General features: G+C 36.8%; 1 protein-coding gene across 7 annotated transcripts in view; it reads right to left on the reverse strand.

Annotated features, from left to right (window-relative positions):
• The window catches only part of BtbVII (BTB-protein-VII), a 346,577-nt gene that overhangs the window by 180,277 nt on the left and 141,572 nt on the right, over positions 1–24,728 (reverse strand). For all 7 annotated transcript variants that reach the window (XM_067147343.2, XM_067147339.2, XM_067147341.2 and 4 more), the window contains exon 5: positions 13,499–13,704. In XM_067147343.2, the coding sequence (XP_067003444.1) occupies positions 13,499–13,704 (206 nt within the window). The remainder of the gene's footprint in view (positions 1–13,498; positions 13,705–24,728) is intronic.

Raw genomic sequence — 24,728 nt, forward strand, 5'->3', positions numbered from 1 at the left:
GTACTTGTATGAAATGTACAGTATTATCAGGTTTCTTATTTGTAAAAGTTTAATTTTTCTAACTGACCAGCCAGGTCAGGGAAACAAGGTGAAACTCTATAGGATTTGCAGAGAACTGTTTTATGGTATTATATTTTGACTATTATTAAGATATTCGTTTATTATTGCATATGTATCATCAACATATCATAACCAAAAGTAAAGCCCTTTGATATGGCCTACAATCCGAGAATGTTCTAGGTGGTCTAACTATATGTTGGCTAGGATGCCTGAAGTCGGAGCTCCCATCGGGAGGCCGTCCTGTTGGTATATTTTGTTGTTAAAGGAGAAATAGTTCTGATTAAGTACAAATTTAAGAACAACCATGAAGTCTTCTATCTGTAGTAAACTAATACGTTTGTGTTCTAACAGATTTGTTTCAACGCTTTCCACTCGATTTATTTAAAGTCCTGATTTCTCCCAACTCGTATTTATTTCTGTCAGCATTCTTCATATTTTAAAACCTGGTATTAAGTACTGGTTGTAACAATATATACAGGAAGGAACTAAATAATTAATGAATGTATAGCATTTACATGACACAAAAGGGGCAATATTTATATTGATTGATTATTCTTTCAATAAAGAAACTGTTGTTCAATTTGAAATTTAGCCTCTTCTAATTGTATTTGCAAGTAATGCTAAATCGTCCGCAAAAGCAAGGCAGTTGAGTTTAATATTTCTACCGATCTTGATAGTTGGTTGGCATTTCTTGTTCCATTCACGCATAACCTTCTCCAATGCACAATTAAATAACAATGGTGAAAGTCCGTCTCCTTGTCGAAGTCAGGTTCTTATAGTGAATGATTCTGATAATTCACCTCTAAATTTAACCCTCAATCGGGCGCGCTCTTCCGACGAACACTCTCGGGCGTGCGTGCGGTCTTCAGCGATTATTTTCATAATATATTGTACGGCCTTGGAATCTAATAAAAATATGGAAGTTTAATACTGTTGCAAGTAAGTTTACTTTTATTTAGATAATATTTAAAAAAATTTATGTACTCAATGACCGCATTAGAAAAATAAAAAACTTGATGAAAATTGAGTTGATTTAAAAATAAATTTTGAAAGCTTTGAAAAATAACTTTCCGTTCTATTTATTTTTTCTGGTTTGTAAAAATGTAAGCAGTTTGAACTAGATATACATTTATCCTCCCCTTCATCCATTGTCACTGTAATATTTCTGGAATAAGTAATAAATTAAAACACCGTTTAATCCGAAATATTTGTATTTCAAATGATATAAACTTCTACTTTTACAGCATAACAACCACCTTTGTGAAAAACATGTATATGAGAGAATTGTACAATATTTTACGGATATTTGAGTTCATATTCAACCGAGCTCGATAGCTGTAGTCGCTTAAGTGCGGGCAGTCCAGTATTCGGGAGATAGTGGGTTCGAACCCCACTGTCGGCAGCCTTGAAGATGGTTTTCCGTGGTTTCACATTTTCACAACAGGCTAATGGCGGGGGTGTACCTTAATTAAAACCACGGCCGATTCCTTCTCACTCCTAGCCCTATCCTGTCCCATCGTAGCCATAAGACCTATCTGTGTCGGTACAACGTAAATCAAATAGAAAAAAAATCTTATTCAAGTTCAATTTTGCACTATTTTCTTTATGTGAACACACAGAAGAATTATTGTCATTGTTTTAACCAAATATTGTTATAGTCGAAAATCTTTTGTACAATATCGTCTGGAAAAAATATTTTCTAGGTTTCAATTGGAGTTTTAACATTCCTGGCTAAACCTTTAGGCCCTATAAGGCGTTACAATATTATGACCTGGTCCACGACCAATCCTTGCGAATGTTGGGTGCGCACGCCAATCTGTCTTACCGTCCTTGCCTGTCAAATTCACTTCAGAAACACCAGCACCACATCCGTCATCACCAGATAGCTCACTATTTGTTTCATGGTCAGTAACCTGAAGATTGTCAGTTTCACCTTCATTATCACTTTGTGGCTGCTGTCTGGAAGTATCTTCTGCTGCCTCATCAACTTCTTCCAATAGGCATCCTACTGCTTTGCCTCTGTCTTTCACAAATGCAGTTATTCTTTCACTTTCTTCCTTTTCAACACTCTCTATAAATAATTGGATCCTTTCCTCTTCAGCAGGATCCATATTGAGATGTATATGCACACGAAACTAAACGAATTTAGTAAAACACAGCCAGGCGCGTACTGGTCACAATGACCGAGACACAAGTTACACTAACGGGCGCATCGGTGTAAAAGACCGCAGAATGACTCGAACATCTACCTTCCTGCCTACAGGGTGTCTGAGGAGGGGCCACCCTATCAGGTGGCTAGATGATCCCTTGGGGGAGATAGTCTGGAGGAGGGGGGGCATAGCTGACCTTCAGATGGATTCCCTAACCAAAACTGTTAGAGGTCGGTAGGTCGTTTAGACCGCTACACGCCCGATTAAGGGTTAACTTTTGCCTTCGTATTTTTAAAAGTCATACTAATGAGGTTAACAAGTTTTTGGTGTAAGCCAAATTCTTTAAGGCTTTTTAATAATGATTCACGATGAATACTGTCGTATGCTTTTTTTAAATCTACAAATGTGATGACTAGACCCTTACTTCGAACTTTTGGTGCTTCATTAGAAATTAAGCAAAAAAAAAAGAAAGGGGATTACAAATTTCATTTGAAAAAAAACAGAAATGATGCCAACTTTTAAAGTTGATTTACCAGTTATTCAACTGAAAAGTAATAAAGAGATTAAAATTGTTCAGAAATTCAAATATCTTGGGGAAATAATAACATGGAACACAAATGAAAAAGAAGCAATAGAACAAAGAACAACTAAATTTAAACAAGCACACTGGCCAACCTATAAAAAAAAATCTCTTTCGATAAACGCTAAGCTGAAACACTATAATTCCATAGTTAAGCCAGAGGCAACGTACGCTAGTGAAACTTTATTCAAATTAAATGTAAAATCTACAACAGACAAATTACAGAAAACTGATAGAAGAATTCTTAGAACAATTAATCATAAAAAACACCAAGTTGATGGACAGTGGAGATTGTTGCCTAACAACACTGTCTATCGTGAATGTGAATCAATAATATCTACAATGCATAAAAGAATAATTTCCTTTTTCTGTCACATATCAAGATTACCAGACACCAGGATATTGAAAAACTATTTGATTGTTTTTTGAAAAATAAAATCAATAATAATTGGTTCAAAGAATTTCAGGATGATTTGGAAGAATTGGGTATAAATCGGCAACAAATCAAAGACAGAAAAGAGAAGAGGATATTGAAGAACAAAAGCATAAGTCTCAAACTAAAAACAGTTGAACGGAAACAATATACTATATCAGACACACAAAGGGCTTCCAGGTCGGAGAGGATGAGAAAGTTCTGGGAGAAGAAAAAGAAGAAATTAACTCAAATGTATTGATTTAAGTGCTCCAATGTAGGCGTAAAATATGTTAAAAAAAGAAAAAAAAGAAAAAGAAACTGTTGTATCCATTAGATTTAACAATATTATGAATAGTGTTCAACTCATTTTTGAGGTCTCTTTTTGACATTGGAACATTGAAGGCTCGGTACACCATGATGTTGTACACTGCTCGTTTGTGAATTTGAGGGTGTGAAGAATCTTGACAGATTCAAGTGACTGTTTGGGTAGGATAGTTGAGCCGCTCTATTGACATATGTAAAGTAACATTAGATGACGAGCCTAATCAACCCTACACTATTTAAAGGGGCATAATAAACTTATGGCAAGAAAAAAGATTTAACAAGAACATCTTAGATATATTTTAATGCAAGTGAGAACAAGGATACAACATTCTAATACGAAGTTTTAAGTGAATTTGTGTTAATAAGGACAAATATTATGATAGAGAAGCATCTTCAAGAAACCCTTTTTAATGTGTAGTTAATACAACAATGTTTAATGTTTTAATTCCAAGTATTTATTTGTGTTAACATAAGTTAGATTAAGATGATCTTAGAATAGAGGAATTTGGAATGTTAGATGAAATGCTGTCTTCATCTTTGAAATCACAAGTAGAACAACCCATAATTCTCTGTCATTAATATAGTCAAAATGCGTGAACTACTTATAAGTGCTTTATAATGTGTTTCAACTATTAGGAGTAAAGTAGTTTAATAAATTTAAGCCATGCCACATGGTAAGCATTTTTTCTACAGTGCACTTTTAATGCAACATAAACATCTTTCTTAACAGTATGTCTTGAGTGTGTGGAAGCGTTCAAAGAAATGCCTGAATTGAGCCCTGCTTGATTATCCAACCAGTTTTCACTAAAATAATCCTGCATTTCTGCCTTACTGTTCATCCCCAGATTGATAATTACACCAATAAATGCCTTCAGCTCTTCTAAAGTCATAGCTTTCCAAGAAAACCAGATAGATCTATTCTGAAGTGGAGTATTTTGCTGTATTTTTATTTCAGCAAATTTGTTTGTCTCAAGGACAATAGAGGTTATCAACTGATCAGTAAAAAATAGCTACCGGTACCAGTACTCTAGAGTTCTATTTTAGGTCTATTGCTACAACTTATGAATTCACTGACTAATCTGTAAGGACATTTGGCTAATCCTGCATCACCCGTTGTCCACAATCACCAGGTGGTTAAATAGCGGTGTGCGACCTTCACCTCCGCACAATCCACACACAACCCCCTACCCCAAACATTACCTTCCTCCCTCAATTAGCCTAAGTTTTTAGTTTCCCATGAGATACTTTCTAAGATTGACTAAAGAACACACAAGTGCTTACTTTTAATGTATTATCACCTAAGCTTTTGATCATACAGCTGATGATGACTGCAAAGCAGCTGAAACATGTACTGTATTTGTTAATTTTCTTATATATTTGCCATAGGCAAATAATATAAGGTAACAATGAGGTGGAAAAACATTATTGTGATTATTAGATTGACTTATCAATATGGATATGAAGTGGATAGTTCGCAATATGAATACTAACCAGTCAGGAAATAACGCAAACAACTATTTACGACTAAAGGTGAAATTAGCGAAAGTAAGCAAAGACATAGTGTTTTTAAAAGGGGTTCAAAGGAACAATATATGTTCAGAATTTCAAACTGCAACACAAAAAACAGTTAACTGGATTTGGATATAAAGTGAAATTAAATTTATGTACATAAAGAAACATTTCCTCAACCATGAAGTTTATTTAGCACATCTCTCAGCCTCAACAGTCCTATCACCACTAGAATGGGACTCTTTCCTAAAACACCGAAGGGAAAAAATAGACAGTTTAATGGTAAAGAAACCAGCAACACTCAATAAGAAATTAGAGAAACCTAGAAGGTAACAAACTAGGTAAAAGTAGCACACCACAGCCCAAACTAATCAACAACCAAGACAAATATCCACCCCAAGTTAAAAATTTATTGGATACAGTTTTCACAGAACAGGAATTAAAAGGCCCTAATTTCAACTGGCATAGTACCAATCAAGATAAAGAACTTTAGCAGAAACCGAAGCAGCTATACAGACTCTCCCAGCTGAAATCCAAAATGGCTTGAGGTATGAAGCAAAAAGAAAAATTCCCACCCTTATTAATGGGTTAAAAACCAACTGTAATAACCCCAATGTAAATAAAGATCTTCAACAAAAAATTAAACAACAAAACGTAGTCGTAACCAAAGCAGATAAAGGAGGAACAATAGTCATACTAAACAAAACTTAATATATTGAAAAAACAGAGGCTTCATTCAACAACAATAATTTCAAGGTCATAGATAAGGACCCACTACACGAATACAAAGAAATTTGAAGGGGATATTTAAGCAAACATCCTTCCTTTTAAGTCAGCAAGAAACACAGAAACTTATAATCATGAACTCAGGACTCCCATGGGCAAGAGCCATGCCCAAACAACACAAAAAAGATGTACCTATTAGACCCATAATTAATTTTCGTAAGAGCCCCACTTACAAAACTTCCCCATTTATACACAAGTTCTTAATGCACAACTATGTTTTTTACTCCAAAACTTCCATAAAAAACTTGAGCAATATTTGCAAGGCAATCAAGGATTTCAAACTCACTCCATATCATGTCACATGCTCGTTCGACAACAAAAACACATGTACACTAACATTCCCATAGAAGAAACTATAAAGGTCAGTAACCCTTTCAGCTCGTGTGTTGACCCAAGGTTGACAGCTGTCACTTAGCGTTGTAGCTCGAGTGTCAACCCTGAGTCAACACAATGTTTTGCCGCTCGTTGCTAGGTTACCTGGAATGCCAGGGCTTTTGTACTTCGTTTTGTAAGTGCTGGTCCCTTCCGGAAACTGAAAGAAACCAAATAGGTGTGTTTTAGTTCTTCTTTGCTTGGCAAAACTGCTCAGTTTCCTTGCCAATGGAAAGCAGTCGTGTGAAGCAACATGGCGGCGCACAGTCTCACCGAAGCTGAGATTCTAGCATCTATTTCGGCTGATTTTGATGATAGTAACCATGAAAGTGATGAAAATTTTGAATCTGGTGATGAAAGTGATATATCCATTAGTGATTCAAATGACGATATTGATATCAGCGTCACAAGAAATCACAGAGGAGGCAATAGTATTGTGACTCATCCTGGTCCCAGTCATACAGTGTTGACTTCAAACATATCTTGGAGATGGTGGTGTACGGGTGATGCAGGATTAGCCAAATTTCCTTACAGATTAGTCAGTGGATTCATAAGTTGTAGCAATAGACCTAAAATAGAACTAGAGTACAGTGAAACCTCGGAATGCGAGTAACTTGGTCTACGAGTGTTTTGCAAGACGAGCAAACATTTTAAATGAATTGTAACTTGATAAGCGAGTGAGGTTCCGCAATACGAGTGTCACGTGTGCCTAGTTTTTCCTTCCCCTGTTCGTTTGTTGAATGGATGAACGAGATCCTTGATCCTGTAGTAAAGAAATAATTTTCAGAAAATAATCTGCCGCTCAAAGTCTTGCTGGTTATGGACAATGCTCCTGCTCATCCTCCAGGCCTTGAGGCCTTGAGGACGTCTTACTGGAGGAATTCAAGTTCGTTAAGGTTAAGTTGCTTCCTCCCAACACTAATCCACTTCTCCACCCTACGGATCATCAAGTAATTTCGAACTTCAAGAAGCTATACACCAAAGCACTATTTCAGCAATGCTTCGAAGTGACCGAAGGAACAAACCTTACCCTCCTAGAGTTTGGGAGAAATCACTTCCCTATCATGAACTGCCTGAAGATCATCGATAAAGCCTGAGATGGAGTTACCAAGAGAACTCTCACTTCCGCTTGGGGAAAGCTGTGGCCTGACTGTGTTCTTGGATGTGACTTTGAGGGGATTGTGGTTGACAATGAGCCGCCGATTGTCGATGAAATTGTGTCCTTAGGGAAGACTATGGGCCTGGAGGTAAATGACGTGGACATTCAAGAGCTGGTGGAAGAACATAGCCAGGAACTGACCACCAAAGAACTGATGGACCTGCATCGCGAACAACAGGAGGAGGTTATGGAGATCTCATCCGGGGAAGAGGAGGAAGAAAAGTCAATGGAATCTCTCACTTCAACTTCACTTCAAGTGAAAAATGTGGGAAACAGTGCAAAATTTTGTAGAAAATCACCACCCGAATAAGGCTGTAGCAGTGCAAACGATGAATAAGTTCAATGACAATGCAATGTCACATTTTCGTAAAATCCTCAAAAAAAGGCAAAAGCAACAGTCTTTGGGCAGGTTCCTCGTTAAAGTTGCACGAAAAGGAAACAGTTCCAGTGAGCCCAAGGATATCAGTGATTCTGTTAGCGAAATTCGTGCTACACAGTAACTCTTCTCATGTCATCTCTCGTCTCCCTTACAGCAACAACGATTCTATTGTAAGGAAAAGTTTACTTTAATTTGTTTTACGTTATATTTTGTTTCAGAAATGGTATGCAAATAAATATTTTTGTGTTGTGGACGAATCATCCATGTTTCAATTGTTTCTTATGGGAAAACTTGCTTTGATATACAAGCGCTTTGGATTACAAGCATGTTGCCGGAACGAATTATGCTTGCAATCCAAGGTTCCACTGTACTGGTAGCTATTTTTTACTGATCAGTTGATAACCTCCATTGTCCATGAGATAACCAAATTTGCCAAAATGAAAATACAGCAAAATACTCCACTGCAGAAAAGATCTATCTGTTTTTTGTGGAAAGCTGTGACTTTAGAAGAGCTGAAGGAATTTATTGATGTAATTATCAACATGGGGATGAACAGTAAGGCAGAAATTGCAGGATTATTTTAGTGAAGACTGGTTGGATAAGATTTGCTTTGAACGCTTCCACACACAAGACATACCGTTAAAAAAGTGAAAAACAAGATATTGTGTCATGTAAATGCCATACATTCATTAATTTTTTAGTTCCTTGCTGTATATATTGTTACAACTAGTACTTAATACCAGGTTATAAAATATGAAGAATGCTGACAGAAATAAATATGATTTGGGAGAAATCAGGACTTAAAATAATTTGAGTGGAAAGGGTTAAAACAAATCTGTTAGAATACAAATGTATTAGTGTACCAGAGATAGAAGAAGTCATGATTGATCTTAAATTTGTACTTAATCACAACTATTTCTCCTTTAACAACAAAATATACCAACAGGACGGCCTCCTGATGGGAGCTCCGGCTTCAGGCATCCTAGCCAACATATATTTAGACCACCTAGAACATTCTTGGATTGTGGGCCATAAGAAAGGGCTTGACTTTTGGTTACGATATGTAGATGATACATTTGCAATAATAAACGAAGATCATAATAATAGTCAAAATATTTTTAATATACTGAATACTCTCGACCCAAATATAAAGTTCAAGGTGGAATAATAATAATAATAATAATAAGAAGAAGAAGAAGAAGAAGAAGAAGGTGGTTCACTTAACTTTTTGGACATTAAAACAACTGAGACAACAAACCAATTTCAGTTTGGAGAACACAGGAAACCTACATTTACGCCAATTACAATTAAAAATAGTTCTCTACGTCCTGATTCGCACAAGAAATCCGCATATCGTAGTTTTGTCAATAGAATCTTCGAAATCCCAATGACTGAAAAAGAGAGGAATAAAGAGCTTGCTTACATTCGTAAACAAACCTTGTTCAACGGCTTTAGCCTTACAGTCATCAACAAAATAATCACTAAACGTAAATATAAACAACAAATAAACCTGATAGAACAGTCGGACAAAACAAAGAAGTACGTAAAGTCCATGTACAACAATCCTAAAATTTAAGCACTCACAAATCTATTGAAGAAATGTAATATCAAAATAGCTTTTTCAACAATAACACAGTTAACAAACATAAAGAGGAAGAATATCAGGAGTCAGGTATATATAAGCTCACATGCAACCAATGCAGAAGCCCGTACGTGGGACAGTCAGGGAGGAACTTTTTAATAAGGTATCATGAACACGTTAATGCTGAAAAACACAGGAGATTCTTCGCAATGGGGATTCACATGAATGAAACGGGACACAAATTCACTGACATTAAACAAGACCTCAAAATTATCAGAAGGGTAAATAAAGGAAAACTCATGAACAATCTGGAAAATATCCATATCCTCCTTGATAAATCAGAGAATAAGGACCAGAATTTAAACAACATCAATGAACAAGGAAACCGCCTTTACGAACACATACTTAGATACAAGGAACTATTAAATAGATAACAAACGTGTTCAGCAAACAAAACCAACAAGTATGATATCATGATGTCACAACTAAAACCCCCCTCTCCCCGAAAAACGGCTAATGACGACACGCCCTTGCCTCCACCAGATCATGCTAGCAAGCAGGCGTTGGCACACCGCTACTTCACCCGGCTGAGGACGGTAGACACAGACCAACACCCAGGACAGCGAAAGTAGTAAAGACATACATCAAGTATCGGTAAGTTAAGAATATTCCTAACATGCCCCAATTTCTTGACACAAGTCAACATGTAAAATTCAAAACAAAAATACATTTAAAGACATTTGTGTATTTTCTGCCAGTTACATATCGTGTGCAAGCTACCCATTTAGACAAATTTGAACACATTGGAACTTCCAACACAACAGTGTATCTTTCGAAGGCAAATAGAAAAAGCAAGATGACCAACCTAGTTTACGAACCTTTAGAACAAATACTAAAGGAACTTCAAAAGAGTTTTATACCTGGCGATAAGAAGCTGGACACTTAAAGGAAAATAACGTCCAACACACTCCAACTATACTCAGTGAAAAATGGACCAAAAATTTTAAGCATATTCACTTACTCTAAAAGACATTTTAAGCCATTTTAACACACTGCGGACCGGGTGCCCTTCACCCCATGCACAGCCCTGTTCCCGGCCACTTTCTAACTACCTCCAAACTGGAGTGCATGTATTCAAATAAACTGCCAGAACTTCACTAGCCTTTGAAGGACTACTGTGTTTTATTCTGGAGGCATTCCTGATTAGTAGTTGAAATGCAGTTAAGTAAGTATTTGCTGAAATCTATTTCGGCTCATAGTTTTCCGAAATATATGTTTTTCTATTAGGGGATCGGTTGGCCAGTAATCTTTCAGATACGGTTTCTTAACCTGCCCTATCAATAAATAGTTATATTGTACACTTTAGGTTTAACGGGATACGTTATGAGAATGTGAATTCTGCTCATAGTATAAGTTTGTCTTCTCAGCTACATAATGAAAAAGTCCTCAAAAACATAAGTACTGATACTTGTCCTACGTTTCCAGGTTCATTAAGTCATACCTTTATATCAGGAGCACGTTCAAAATCCTCTAGTCTAGGTTTACTGTTGTCCATAACCTAGTTGTCAGAAAACACTATATTATTTACAATATTTAGAATATTTACACCCGTAACACAATTATGAGACTCGTCCTGCGCCACATGAGTTCCACATTTTGAAGATAAGGATATCTACTCGTCATCAATTGAAACATTTCCGTTAGAATGTATTTCATCATCGAACTCTAAATATTCAGCATCACTTCGACATTCTGAGCCTGTATCAGCACATAATACGCGAATAATTTCATCCCTGTCTAACGTGCGATCCGTGAGCGCTGCCATCTTGCATAGCGCTTCAAACTTTGTAAACATGTCAGGAAATGCAAAGAAAAGCTATGATATGAAGAATAATCGAAAAGAAATGCGACTATCGATTGTGTAGAACTATGCATAAGAGTTCTAGCACCCTTGACCTCCAAATAGTTCCGGTATATATCAAAAGATGGCACTAAACTTCAGTCTGCTGCTAACACGAGATAACTCGGGACCGGTCCGCAACGTTCGGCCAGGCATGCACGAATTTTCTCGGGACCGGTCCGCAATGTGTTAACTACCAATAAGTATTTTTAATATGTTAGACGCTAAGTATCACTAAGCAATCACCTTCACCTCCGCACAATCCACACAACCCCTAAGCCGCAATATTATCTTCCTCCCTCAATTAGTTTAAGTTTATAGTTTACCCTGGGATACTTTTAACGACTGACTAAAGAACACACATGTGCTTACTTTTAATTTATCATCACCTCAGCTTTTGTTCGTACAGCTGATGATGACTGCAAAGCAGTTGAAACATGTATTGTATTTGTTAATTTTCTTATAGATTTGCCAAAGGCAAAGAATAAAAAGTATCGATTAGGTGGAAAAACATTATTGTGATTATTAGATGTACACTCATGTTCATAAAAAACAGAACACCTTGAAAGACTAGAGATATGAAGTTCATATTCACAGAACATGTTCAATAGTATGTTCTGCAGAAACGATTAGGATTACAGTAATCTAGGTTCAGCAAGTGTCCTGTTGCCTAGCAGGCACTGGGTCCTCCATGGACACTGATAACTTGTTCCAAGCGTAATGACATTGACGCGTATAAGGCACGAATGGCATCCTGGGATATAGCCATCCATGCTGTGCCTTCTTCTTCTTTGATGGTCGGCTTTGGATCACAGCGCCGCACCCGTCATTTCACCATATCCCACACATTTTCGATTGGCGACAAGTCTGGTGATCGGGTGGGCCAGAGCAACAGTCTGACATCCTGTGACAACAAGAAGGCACGTGTTCATCCAGCAACATGTGGTCGTCCACTGTCCTGCTGAAATATGACGTCTGGGGTGTCATGCAGAAAGGGTATGGCTACGGGTCACAGAATGTCATTCACGTATGTCAAACTGGTCACAATGCCCTGGGACATGCAACTGTGATTTGTGATTGTACCCAATAGCACCACACACCATAAGGCCTTGAGTTGGCACTGTATGTCTTGTGTGAATGCAATCAATGTGATGCCTCTCCCCCCGTCTGCGGTGAAGCAATATGTGGCCATCATTTTCAAACAAACAGAACCTGGATTCGTCCGAAAACACAATCTGCTGCCATTCTTGTCCCCAGTGACATCGTTTGATACACTGTTGCTGTCTACGATGTTTATGCACATTAGTCAAAGGTAGGCAGAGAAGTGGACGACATGCCGGTAACCCAGACAATAATAAACAGCGACGGACTGTTACTCCTGATAGTGTATGACGTGTTACACTGTACCACTATTGCACCAGAGCCAAGGAGGACACAGATCTGTCCTGCAATGCCATTCGGATGAGGTGTTGATCTTCTCGGAGGGTGGTCTGGGTGGTGCAAACAGACCCATCTCGTCGTGTTCTATGGCCTTCTGTGAACCGTTCTGTATACACCTGTTGCACTCCTGCCACACTTCCTCCCACATGAGCAGCAATTTCCCGGATGGATGCATCATGTTCTCTCATGCCAACAATGGCATCCTCTTTCAAACTCACTCATTTGACGGTATGATTCTTGCATACATCTGCGAGGCATCCTGCACGTTTGCTTAAGCCACACTGATCCATTACCTTCGGTTTCTAAGGACAACGACAGCCGCTGGCACATTTTACCATCGGTGGTGGTGCGCCAAAATATCGATGTGGACCTTGAACCTGAGGGCCGACATGGTTCAAATGCTAATTATTTCTTCAGAACATACTAATGCACATGTCCTGTGAATATGAACTTCCTATCTCTAGTCTTTCAAGGTGTTCAGGTTTTTATGAACATGAGTGTATTATGACGAACACCTTCATCCAGCACCTGAGCTAGATAAATTAAGCACAGATAAAATTACCGACTTAGCCAGGAATCGAACCCGGGGCCCTCTGAACTGAAGGCCATTATGTTAATCATTCAGCCAAGGAACCAAACATGTGGGCCAATTTAAGTAAATATTTAATTTCATAATTGAAATCCTTCATCGTTTTTTAATAACCAAGTAACCATACTCCATGTAACAGAGAACACACAATGCCAGTTGGTAATATTGTTGTTTTACAACTTGAAATTAATCTAACCTTTCATCTCTACATTCACTATTGGTAGTTAAAACAGGTTTCTTCATTAGAACTCACCATATTTAATGGATCCTCTTCTACACTATCCTGTGATCCCTCTCGTGGCTCGGAGTCAGTACTGGGCTCTTGTGTACTATTTCGTAGAGAACCATCACTTCGACCACCACTCTCACCATCAGGTGTGTAAGCAGTTGGTTCAGGCTTAACCAGAGCTGGTGATGATATCAAAGTTATTTCGCTTGGCAGTTCCTCTGATGTTCTTTCTGTGAAGAGAAAATTGACTGATTAAAATAATACTTTATCATGTCATTCACTTCATAGTATGTGACTTTGCACTATATTATTCCTTTAAACTTGTTGTATTCCATGTATTTGAAAGAATATTTCATATACTGGTAATCAATTCAATTAAGTTGTAAGAAGCAATATACTTGTCACAGTAATTAAAAGAATAAAAGAATGAATAATTAAATTAAGCTTCAAAGTTCAGTACAGAAAGAACACAAACTGTTTCATTATTTTGTCAATTGGAGTCTGCAGCAGACGAGTGATATTGTTTCCAACAAAACCAAAGAATACAAGTGGGATTTTTAGACGGAAAAGTCATGTATCTGTTATCCAGATTCCATGTACCGTACAACTTGAGGTCCCATGGTTATGGTCACAATATCAACAGTCATGAAAAACTGCCAGTCAGTCATCTGTTATTCTCAATAGTTAGTTATTTAGTTAGTTAGTTAGTTAGTTAGTTAGTTAGTTAGTTAGTAAGTAAGTAAGTAAGTAAGTATTAGTAAAATACTCTTTTCCCCCAGTCATGGATGACCACCAAGCAGGGAGAGAGTAATTGTTTATCATAATCATAACAATTACATGCAGTTAACTTGTATTAGAATTTCCTTCCTTCTTTCTCTTTTCTTTTTTGCTATTTGTTTAATGACACACTAACACACTGAAGGTTTTCGGCGATGAAAGGATGGGAAAGGGCTAGTATAGGGAAAGTAATGACCATGGCCTTAATTAAGGTACAGCTCTAGCATTTGCCAGCTATGAAAATAAGAAACCATGGGAAAAAATCTTTAGGGCTGCTAATAGTGGGAGTCAAATCCACTATCTCCTGAATGCAAGCTCACAGATGCACGACCCTAACCGCACGGCCAACTCGCTCAGTATAATCTACTAATATAGTAGCCTACATATCCCATGCATGTTATTTGGATATATCTTTAAAAAGCTGGACAATTTTAGCCTACCGAGAATTTTCCTGGACTTGAACTACAGTAAGTTACACACTACATGTATTTTCTCTGTTTTTGCCTTATTTAGATTTCTTTTCACATATTCCTCTCGATTCACTATTTAATAGCTTAGCAAATGTGTAAGTGCAGGTTCATTTTCAATGTTACCTTTCTCTTTCCTACCTCCATATTTCTCTCTGATTTTTCTCGGTTCTTTATAGCCTTTTAGCAGATGTGTCACAGACATATGTATGTATGTATGTATGTATGTATGTAACTCCACCATTGTCTGGTCTCAAGTCTGGAAAATGGGAAAGGAGGAGGGTTTCCTAGTATGTATTTATAAAAATGAAGGTAATGCCAGAGATTGTGGAAACTATTGAGGAATCAACTGACCACACATATTCTCAACAGGAACGTGTCCTAGGAAAGTACATCCTGTGGTACATCCAGTCCATTATGGATGGCCAACATGACATGACATAATGCTGGAGGGCAACATGATCAGTGCTTAGTCCTCTGCTGTTCAGCAATGTCATCAACAGTTGACAAGAGAACTGCTTTGGACTAATTGTATACAGATGACATTGTCTTAAACAGTGGGACCTGAAAAGAAAAGCATTGCCATTATTTTCACCCGACATGGATAAAGAGCTAGGATTTAAAAAAAAAAAAAAATCATTTGGGAGATAGTAGGTTCGAACCCCACTATCGGCAGCCCTGAAAATGGTTTTCTGTGGTTTCCCATTTTCACACCAGGCAAATGCTGGGGCTGTACCTTAATTAAGGCCACGGCCGCTTCCTTCCAACTCCTAGGCCTTTCCTATCCCATCGTTGCCATAAGACCTATCTGTGTCCGTGCGACGTAAAGCCCCTAGCAAAAAAAAAAAGAAAAAAATTAATATTTTCACATGATTTCATAATGGAATTCACAAGTTACTTTGAGCAGATATATGCTCAGTGTTGAACGAACTATGAGTTGTGAATGCAACGAGCATAATTAAGTGATTGTATTGTTATAGCCGATGTTGACGGCACAGTTCATTTAAAATTTATCGCCTGTTAAAACAATCTGGATTAACTGTAAATTTAATTTCCTTTTATTTCTTTCCAGATTTTGCCAGAATAATTTAAATTCCAAGGAAGCTTTTCTTATAATTTACTTGCATGTCCTTCAAGAACACAAAATTTAACTGTAAAGATAGCGATCATGTTATCATCATATTTGGCAGGACGGATTTTATTTTTTAAAAATCACGTCAACACATTTCTTTTATATGATGATTCTCATTTGCCAAATCCTGCCCATCTCCTTGGATCCACATATTTATTACGGATACTGAAGCTGTTCAATACCACGTCACAGGCATGTCAGGAGGTCCAGTTAACAATATATGCTGTTTTCCGTGACATTCTGCAACATACTATAGTGTCAGAATAAGCATTTTTCACCCAGACTGGGATACGAATGGCACCGTGCCGGCTCCGAGAGCAGAGGTCTTGTAACGTGCAATGAGGAAAAGAGAGCCACATACAGCTTACTCTTGGAAATATGCTTCACTTCGCAGACAAAGAAGAGAGACAGCATGCCAAGTGCAGGAAAGTATGTAGGACAGAAGGCAGGGTTTATCACGGTGTGTTAACGAGAAATAGAAATTCTTAGCGATTTTCATTGGTGCCAACCCACTGTATTCAGTTGTTAATAATAATAATAATAATAATAATAATAATAATAATAATAATAATAATAATAATAATAATAATAATAATAATAATAATAATAATAATAATAATAATAACAACAACAAATTTTTGGATATAACCTATGGAAATTTATGAGTAAGGACTCATTTGAACCGGCGTATTTTATGCAATTAATGATGTAAGAAAAGGTAATACTTTATGAATGGAGTACATGACTCATGTTACGCAGGAGTGCATAAATTGCTACCAGATGTTAGGATCCAACCATTCGAAGGAAACTGGTGGACTCCCAGGACATAATTAAGGAAACTTGAATTTACAAAAGGAAGCTTACGGGATTACAAGAGATTCAGCAATCGGATCTATATGAAATTCGATCCGTATAAAGTAGGAGTCAAGAGCTACAATTTGACCCATCTCATGACGCTGAGAAATGACTATTCGCGGAGCAAAATTTCACCTCGGGGCGTGGCTTGCCACCTCCCTAGCCGCCAAGCCAAATCACTATAAATGATCTGTGCTACCGTAGTATTTACGTGTCGGTGTGAAACATTGTGAACCAGAGTGTTTAATCACTGTGATCCAGTGCAAATGGAAACTAGTGTATGATATTCAGTGCCAAATAAAATGTATTAAATCGGTACTGGTACCGCGAAATCGGGCTGTATGGTGTGAAACAATTATGACGGTGTTTGAGTAAAGGTATTTTAAATTCCCAGAAATATTTGTTAAGGGAATGCCTATTCGTAATTTCAGTGACGGCTCATAGGAATAATAATTAATGAACAGGTAAATGCTTGATGCCGCTCAGACCTAGTAAGACGCCGACTATACTCAAGTGATAATTAGTGGCCGACTTTAAAATAACCGAGCAGTGATAGACAGTCAATAAACTAATCGAAAGGTGTTAGCAAGGGAAGAATGTCTGCATGATCCAGGGACACTTACATTAAGTAACAGTAACCATTAATCAGGCCATGTAACAAAAGGGAATGAATAGTGATTTATAGAGACTTAATGCTATTCGAGTCAGTCCACTTAAGTCAATGAGTAGATCTCACTACAAGTAGGTTATTTGAAAATGCATAAACAGTATTCATTAACCATTTCCCCTTTTTGCCTGTATGTTTGTGAATGGTCGTCGAATCTGGGTGGAATCAACTAGAATCGCGCTGTAAGTGCCTGCATTCATCTATCCAGGGAACGTCTAGATTTTCAACTGCACAAGACCATAGAGACCATAGTTTGAGACATCATGAACGGGGCCAAGCAGATGACGAACCAGGGACTTCTCGCTAACAGGGCCGCAGTGATGGCCGCCTAAACACCTCAGATGTGCCCTCCGATGACGACCGACTACAAGTGGAAGTGTTAAGTACAGTCAAATTTGTCAGCATGAGTTTCATCTCTTAAAGTTATGTACAAAAAATTTTCTAGTGTATGTAAATACATAAAGGATAGGTGAGCGCCATAGGCATGTTTGAAAGGATGGAAACCTTTTTCATTAATAGGGTTTTAAATTAATTTTTGTCCTCTATGATCAGGGTGATCATAATTTTATTCCCGTGAAAGCCATGCATGGATTAATTAAAAGAACTTTAGCATTGTTAGTCGTGAAGCATTTTTAAGATGGGAGTTCTATTTCAAGATATACTTTAAATAACTCCATTCATTGCCGTTATTAGTCGTCATAAGATTTCAGGTTCGATTTGTTTTAATGCTTCACAAGTAATGTAGAGATTATCCCCCCTTGTATATTGTAAGACTGCTGACCAGAGGAAGGTGAAGATCCAGCACAGGGTGCGATCGATGATCTATATAGATTATGTGAGTTATGTGGCATCATATAAATTACCTGTTGGAATGGAGTCTTCTAGATCAAGGAGCTATTTGGTCTAATATGCTAGTGTACAGGGGAAGGAACGATAATTCGTGTGACGATAAGTGAAATGACAGACCGAGGAGATGAGAGAATAAAATGATTAATATAATTAAAGGGCCAGGTCAATGATAAAAGTGAGATTTGAATGATAATAATTACGGAGTGCCTGGATTAGGCGGCATGATGTGCGAAGAAAATGCTGCACGTGGTTTGAAAAAAAAATTAAAAATAATAATAATAAAGTGCCAGGACTAGGCCGCATGACGTACGAATTATATACCGCACAGGGTTTTAAAATGACTGTGAAATTGGTCTCACAGCTGACAGGGCAGGCTACTGCCTGAGAATTATATATGACTCCTAGTGCGAGAGAAAGGAGCAACCCGGATATGGTTCACCCGGCTGTCGAAGACTTGTAACATTCATACGATAAGCTCGCTCTCCTGAACACTGTATTAAAACTCATAGGCAACCTTTACCTTGTAATCAACGTTGTACATTCGACATGTCATCAGATGAAGTGACTCCTCCCATATTTTCTTTTATTAAGTCGGATCTAGAGATTTCCGCCATGCACCCCAAAATTTAACGATGCATGGGTTCGATTCCCATGTAACAGTGACAACTATGGATCATTGTCAGCAGACCTGGAAGGGTCATAATTCTTCTTTATATATTCTTGTATGTGAAGTGAAATATTTATTGTTGTAATTTCAGGTCATGGTTCATTATTTCTTATACATATGTTCTTGTATGTATTATTGTGTTTGGGACGTCTTACAGGGAACCAACGTTGTTCGGCCCACCTTCTGATGTGTTAGGATAGGACATCCCGGATAAACATGCTTAAGGCAATATTGCGAATTTATTAAGATAATCATATCAATCTCATAAGCAAATTACGGTGATGTGATATTTGTGAATATAGGGATGTGCTTAACCAAACCTCACAACCCTGATAGACACCTAATAACTGTGTCACCTCACGAATTGCCATCTAAAATAAATATATATATTTAATTGTGTGTTAATTATATATTAGTGTAAGAGATACCAGCAGGCCTCGCCAGTATAGAAAGGGTTTTATTATTTATAAATTTCATTTTCCGTATTGATAGATTCAATGTATAGACAAGATATGTGTTTTTCCACCAATCAATACACAATTTATTGTAAATAGATTACGCTAGTACCGGTTTCGGCCCTTAACGGCCATCAGCTAGTAGTTTCCAGCCATTAGACAAAATCATAAGTTGTTATTATGTTATGTCCAACGGGGGATGGAAATGTAATATACAGTAGCATGAAGTTAAAATATCTGTGGTCAAAGGTAAAAAGTTACAATAAGTTAGAACATGAGTATACAGAACACATTAAAACTTGGTATGTATAGGTTAGACACTTATTAAAATTTAAGTTCATGTTGCTTAGATTCCATTCTTCTATCTTCTGTGTGGTTCCTTTGCTTCTATGTCATGTTGGTTTAGCTGTGTGAGGTAATCTTCGAGAATGTTCTGAGGTTGATATATGTCATATTGGTATGGACCTTTGTTATGAAAAGATTTTTTTGTGTTATATAATCCAACCGTGATGCGCTCCAGTAAATTTTAATATAATAAACTGCAGGTCTTGAGTTTGAATTTAGAAGCTGTTGGTGGCAACACCTCTCTCGTCTATGTTTGTTTGTGGTTGTAGTCTGTAAAGATAAGCTAATATAAGTATAGTGTGTATACGAAGGAATGCCTGGTGTGTATATGGAAAGAGTACGTGCTATTGTTGTGGAGGTCTTGTACCAATATGTCTGAAGGCTTGCTGTGTTCTACTACGAGTGGTCTGGGGCTCATATTAGCTGTGGAGGGGGATGTAGGTGGAGGGGGAAAAAGGAGTGACTATTAGGGAAGTAGGGGCGGGGTCGGGCTTGTGATTCGTTGGTTTGTTAGAGCGTGTGTTTACTATTTTGAGGTAATCATTTTTTAATGCCGGAATGGCTTTATAAAAAATGATGCTAGTTTTCTCTCTAATGTCGTTAATGTTATGATTGGGATTACGTGTATCGGTCCAAAGAAATATAGAAATCTTCGGTTATGTTGAGCAGGGGGTCCTTAGAGTTTATGTTTAGTATCGTCATATCGTTATTAATGTCTGTGAAATTATGTTTAGATTCTTCTACATGTTGGCCTATTGATGAGAAATGGTTATGTTTTACTGCATTTATATGTTCATTATAGCGGATGGTGAAGTTCCTGCCTGTACGTCCAATATAACTTGTGTCACAGTTGTTACATTTGATACAGTAGACACCTGATTGGTTGTATTTGTTGTTGTTATTATTATTATTATTATTATTATTATTATTATTATTATTATTATTATTATTATGTTTTAGTGTTATGTATAATGTTGGTGCTGTTGTGTGTGGTTTTGAATGCTATTTTCATGTTGTGCTTCTTGAAAATATTAGTTATGGTATATATATGGGTGTTGTTAAAGGTAAATAGGGCATAATCTTTTTTGGGTTTGGTTGTTTTAGTTAATTTAGTTTTAGGTTGGGATTTTATTTTGTGAATGATTTTGTTGACCATTTCTTTGCTATATTCGTTATGTTTAGCTATGTCGTGGATTAATTTCAATTCATTATTTTCGTCTTCTGTTGTCATTGGGATGTTAAAAGCTCTATATATCATACTATAATAGGCTGCTCTTTTGTGTGTGTTGGGATGAATGGAGTAATTTTTTATGGTATTTAAGGTGTGTGTTTCTTGTAAGATAAGTGGTTGTCGTGTCCGGTTATTGTCAAGTCTAAGTAATTTAGTGTACGGTTATTTTCAGTTTCTTTAGTGAATTTAACTTGGGGGTCTAAAGTGTTAAGTTTGTCTAGTATAGTTTGTGCGTCAAAGGATCTATTATCTATAATTACGAAGATATCGTCAACAAATCTGCACAAAAAATGTATATTATCTATTTTATTAATTGACGTGTGTTCTAAGTAATCTATATATATTTCTGCTAATATTCCGGAGGCAGGAGACTCCATAGGTAGGCCTTGTTGCTGATATATGGTATCGTGAAATCTGAAATAGTTGTTTATGGCGAATTCAAGGAAATTTATGAATTCGTTTATTTCTAAGGTGCTCAAGTTGCTATGGTTTTTAAAAATTAGATTCTATTATTTTGATTGTTTGTTTAACAGGAATGTAAGGGATCATGTTTGTTATGTCAAATGAAGCAAGGGTATGGTGTTGTTCGATCTTTAGTTCTTTGGTTCTGTTGCAAAAATCTATTGAGTTTTGTATTGTTTTGTTTGCTAAAAATGAATAATGCTTTTTTTTTTAATTTCTGGATGAATTGCGATAATTTATAGCTTGGACTGGCTCTACAGTTTATAATTGGTCTCATGGGTACATCATCTTTGTGTATTTTAGGGTAGGCTTTCGCGGATGGTAATTGGGGGTTCATTGTTATAAGTTTAGCAGATTCAGTTTCGGTGAGAAGAAAATGTGTGTTTGAGTAATTTTTTTAAATTCCTTTGTATGTTATTGGTTGGATCTCGGCGTTTAATAGAAAAAGTGTTGCTTTGGAAACATTTTTTTTGTCTTTGTTATGTATTCATTTTTATCCATAATGACTGTAGTGTTGCCTTTGTTGGCCTTTGTTATTAATAGATTGTTCTGTTTTGTTTTATTTTTGAGTTTGTTTAAGTTCGATCTATTGGTGGTATTCATGTTTAAGTTATTATTGTGAATATTATTGATGTATTGCGGGATCTTTCTACTGATTTCGTGTCTAACTTCGTCTTGTATATCATATGGGATCCTTTGTAAAGCAAGTTCTGTTTCGGTAACCGTAGTTATAATATTCTGGTAGGATGATGCATTACCCCACTTGTGTTTGGGTCCCTTGCTCAACATATCCGTTTCTACGTCGTCAAATGCGGTTAGTGTAAGACTTTTTTATAGGTGGATGGAATTTATGTTGGGAATCCTTGTTAGAAAGAGAGGGATCTTTGTTTTGGATTATGGTTAGTAGCTTTGGTTTACTTTGTTGTTTAAGTGTTTCCAGTTTTTTGTTTAGTGTGTTTTGTTTCTTTATGGCTAAGTCTTCTATTTTATCTCTGGAGATTTGTTGAAAGTAATTCCAATAGCTGTGTGGGAGTTCATGGGATGCTTTCAAATGTGTTGAATAAAGTTCATTATTGAGGTGGTGTTTTTTACGATATAAGAATTTTATTTCTACTTTTAACCAAATTTCATTAGTCCTGTTTTGTGTTTTGCGTGTGCGAGCAGTTTGTCTGTGTTTATTATTGTATTTCTGGAGAAATTTCAATGTTAAATTGTTTGAAAGGCATTCCTTCAAAAAGGCAATGCTTTTGGTTGCGTTCATTAGTTTAATTTTCAAGTTTTGATATTTGAATGTGTTACGTTTTGCCTGGTTGGCTTCCGTATTATTATTTATAAATTTCATTTTCCACCTACATCCCCCTCCACAGCTAATATGAGCCCCAGACGCACTCGTAGTAGAACACAGCAAGCCTTCAGACATATTGGTACAAGCCCTCCACAACAACAATAGTAAGTACTCTTTCCATATACACACCAGGCATTCTTTCATATACACACTATACTTATATTAGCTTATCTTTACAGACTACAACCACAAACAAACATAGACGAGAGATGTGTTGCCACCAACAGCTTCTAAATTCAAACTCAAGACCTGCAGTTTATTATATTAAAATTTACTGGAGCACATCACGGTTGGATTATATAACACAAAAAATCTTTTCATGACAAAGGTCCATACCAATATGACACATATCAACCTCAGAACATTCTTGATTACCTCACACAGCTAAACCAACATGACATAGAAGCAAAGGAACCACACAGAAGATAGAAGAATGGAATCTAAGAAACATGAACTTAAATTTTAATAAGTGTCTAACCTGTACATACCACATTTTAATGTGTTAAAACTTTTTAAGTGTTTTATATTGTGGCCCATATGTTTTAACGTATTCTGTATACTCATGTTCTAACTTATTGTAACTTTTTACCTTTGACCACAGATATTTTAACTTCATGCTACTGTATATTACATTTCCATCCCCCATTAGACATCTCAATGTCTAACATAATAACAACTTATGATTTTGTCTAATGGCTGGAAACTACTAGCTGATGGCCGTTAAGGGCCGAAACCAGTACTAGTGTAATCTATTTACAATAAACTGTGTACTGATTGGTGGAAAAACACATTTCTTGTCTATACAGTATAGAAAGGGGATGCTCTTATTCAGAGGTATGTAAATTCCTAAGACGTGTTTATAATACAGTGTGTTACAAGTGTCATGCAAGTCAGATATAATATATAATACAGACTGACAGGACATACAGATCTACGTCAAATAATTTATTTTATTTTCATGTAACCAGATGGCATTATCTCGAATATTATTTACCCTGTGACTCTTTATCAGATAATTAAATCTTTATGCTTTTATTGGGAACAAAAATCTCCTCCTTTCAGTAGAGAGTATTCCTCTCATATCATAGAACACCCTACTTTCAATATATTTAAATTTAGTGCCCATTTTTAGCGAACAGACCATTGACCCATATGCTTAGCTGTTGAAACAGTGAAAGTAGAGAAGATGGAACTTTGACACCCGGCAAGTGATTTCCAAAGTTTCTCATCCAAAGAATACCATTCAAATATTTACTTGTGAAACTGAGTTACTTAAATGATGCCCTATAGAGCCCAGGACAGGTGCAATACACGTCAATTCCATAATGAGCACCTTTGAGGTCCGAATGATATTCCTAGAAACACTCTTAGCCTGTATCTCCAAAAAGCTGTTTCATTACTTTTCACTCATCTGCAGTTATCTGCTCACACCCTGAAGATCCTATAATCTCATGCTCAGTCTAGCCCATGCTAGGTCTTTTTATAATAAATAATGTTATTTGTTTTACGTTCCACTAACTACTCTTTTACAGTTTTCGGAGACGCCGAGGTGCCGGAATTTAGTCCCGCAGGAGTTCTTTTGCGTACCAGCAAATCTACCGACACGAGGCTGACGTATTTGAGCACCTTCAAATACCACCGGACTAAGCCAGGATCGAACCTGCCAAGTTGGGGTCAGAAGGCCAGTGCCTTAACCGTCTGAGCCACTCAGCCCGGCAGGTCTTTTTCTATTACAGTATGTATCTGTTTGAAAACTTACAATGTTTACGAATTAGGCTATTAAGACCATTATATTCTATTTTAAAGCTATATATTTCATACAATATTACACATTTTAAAATAAAACTGGCTTCTGTGCCAAATGCTTAATTAAATGCACTGGATTACACAAAATTATAAAATATTATTCAAGTTTGTTATTTTAAATTGAAAGTTGTAAATACTTTAACCTATATATGCAGGTCAAGCCATAAGTCATGGCAACTATTTCTTTTCTTGCGAA

The sequence above is a fragment of the Anabrus simplex genome, chromosome 5, assembly GCF_040414725.1.
Source record: "Anabrus simplex isolate iqAnaSimp1 chromosome 5, ASM4041472v1, whole genome shotgun sequence".
NCBI lineage: Eukaryota > Metazoa > Arthropoda > Insecta > Orthoptera > Tettigoniidae > Anabrus > Anabrus simplex.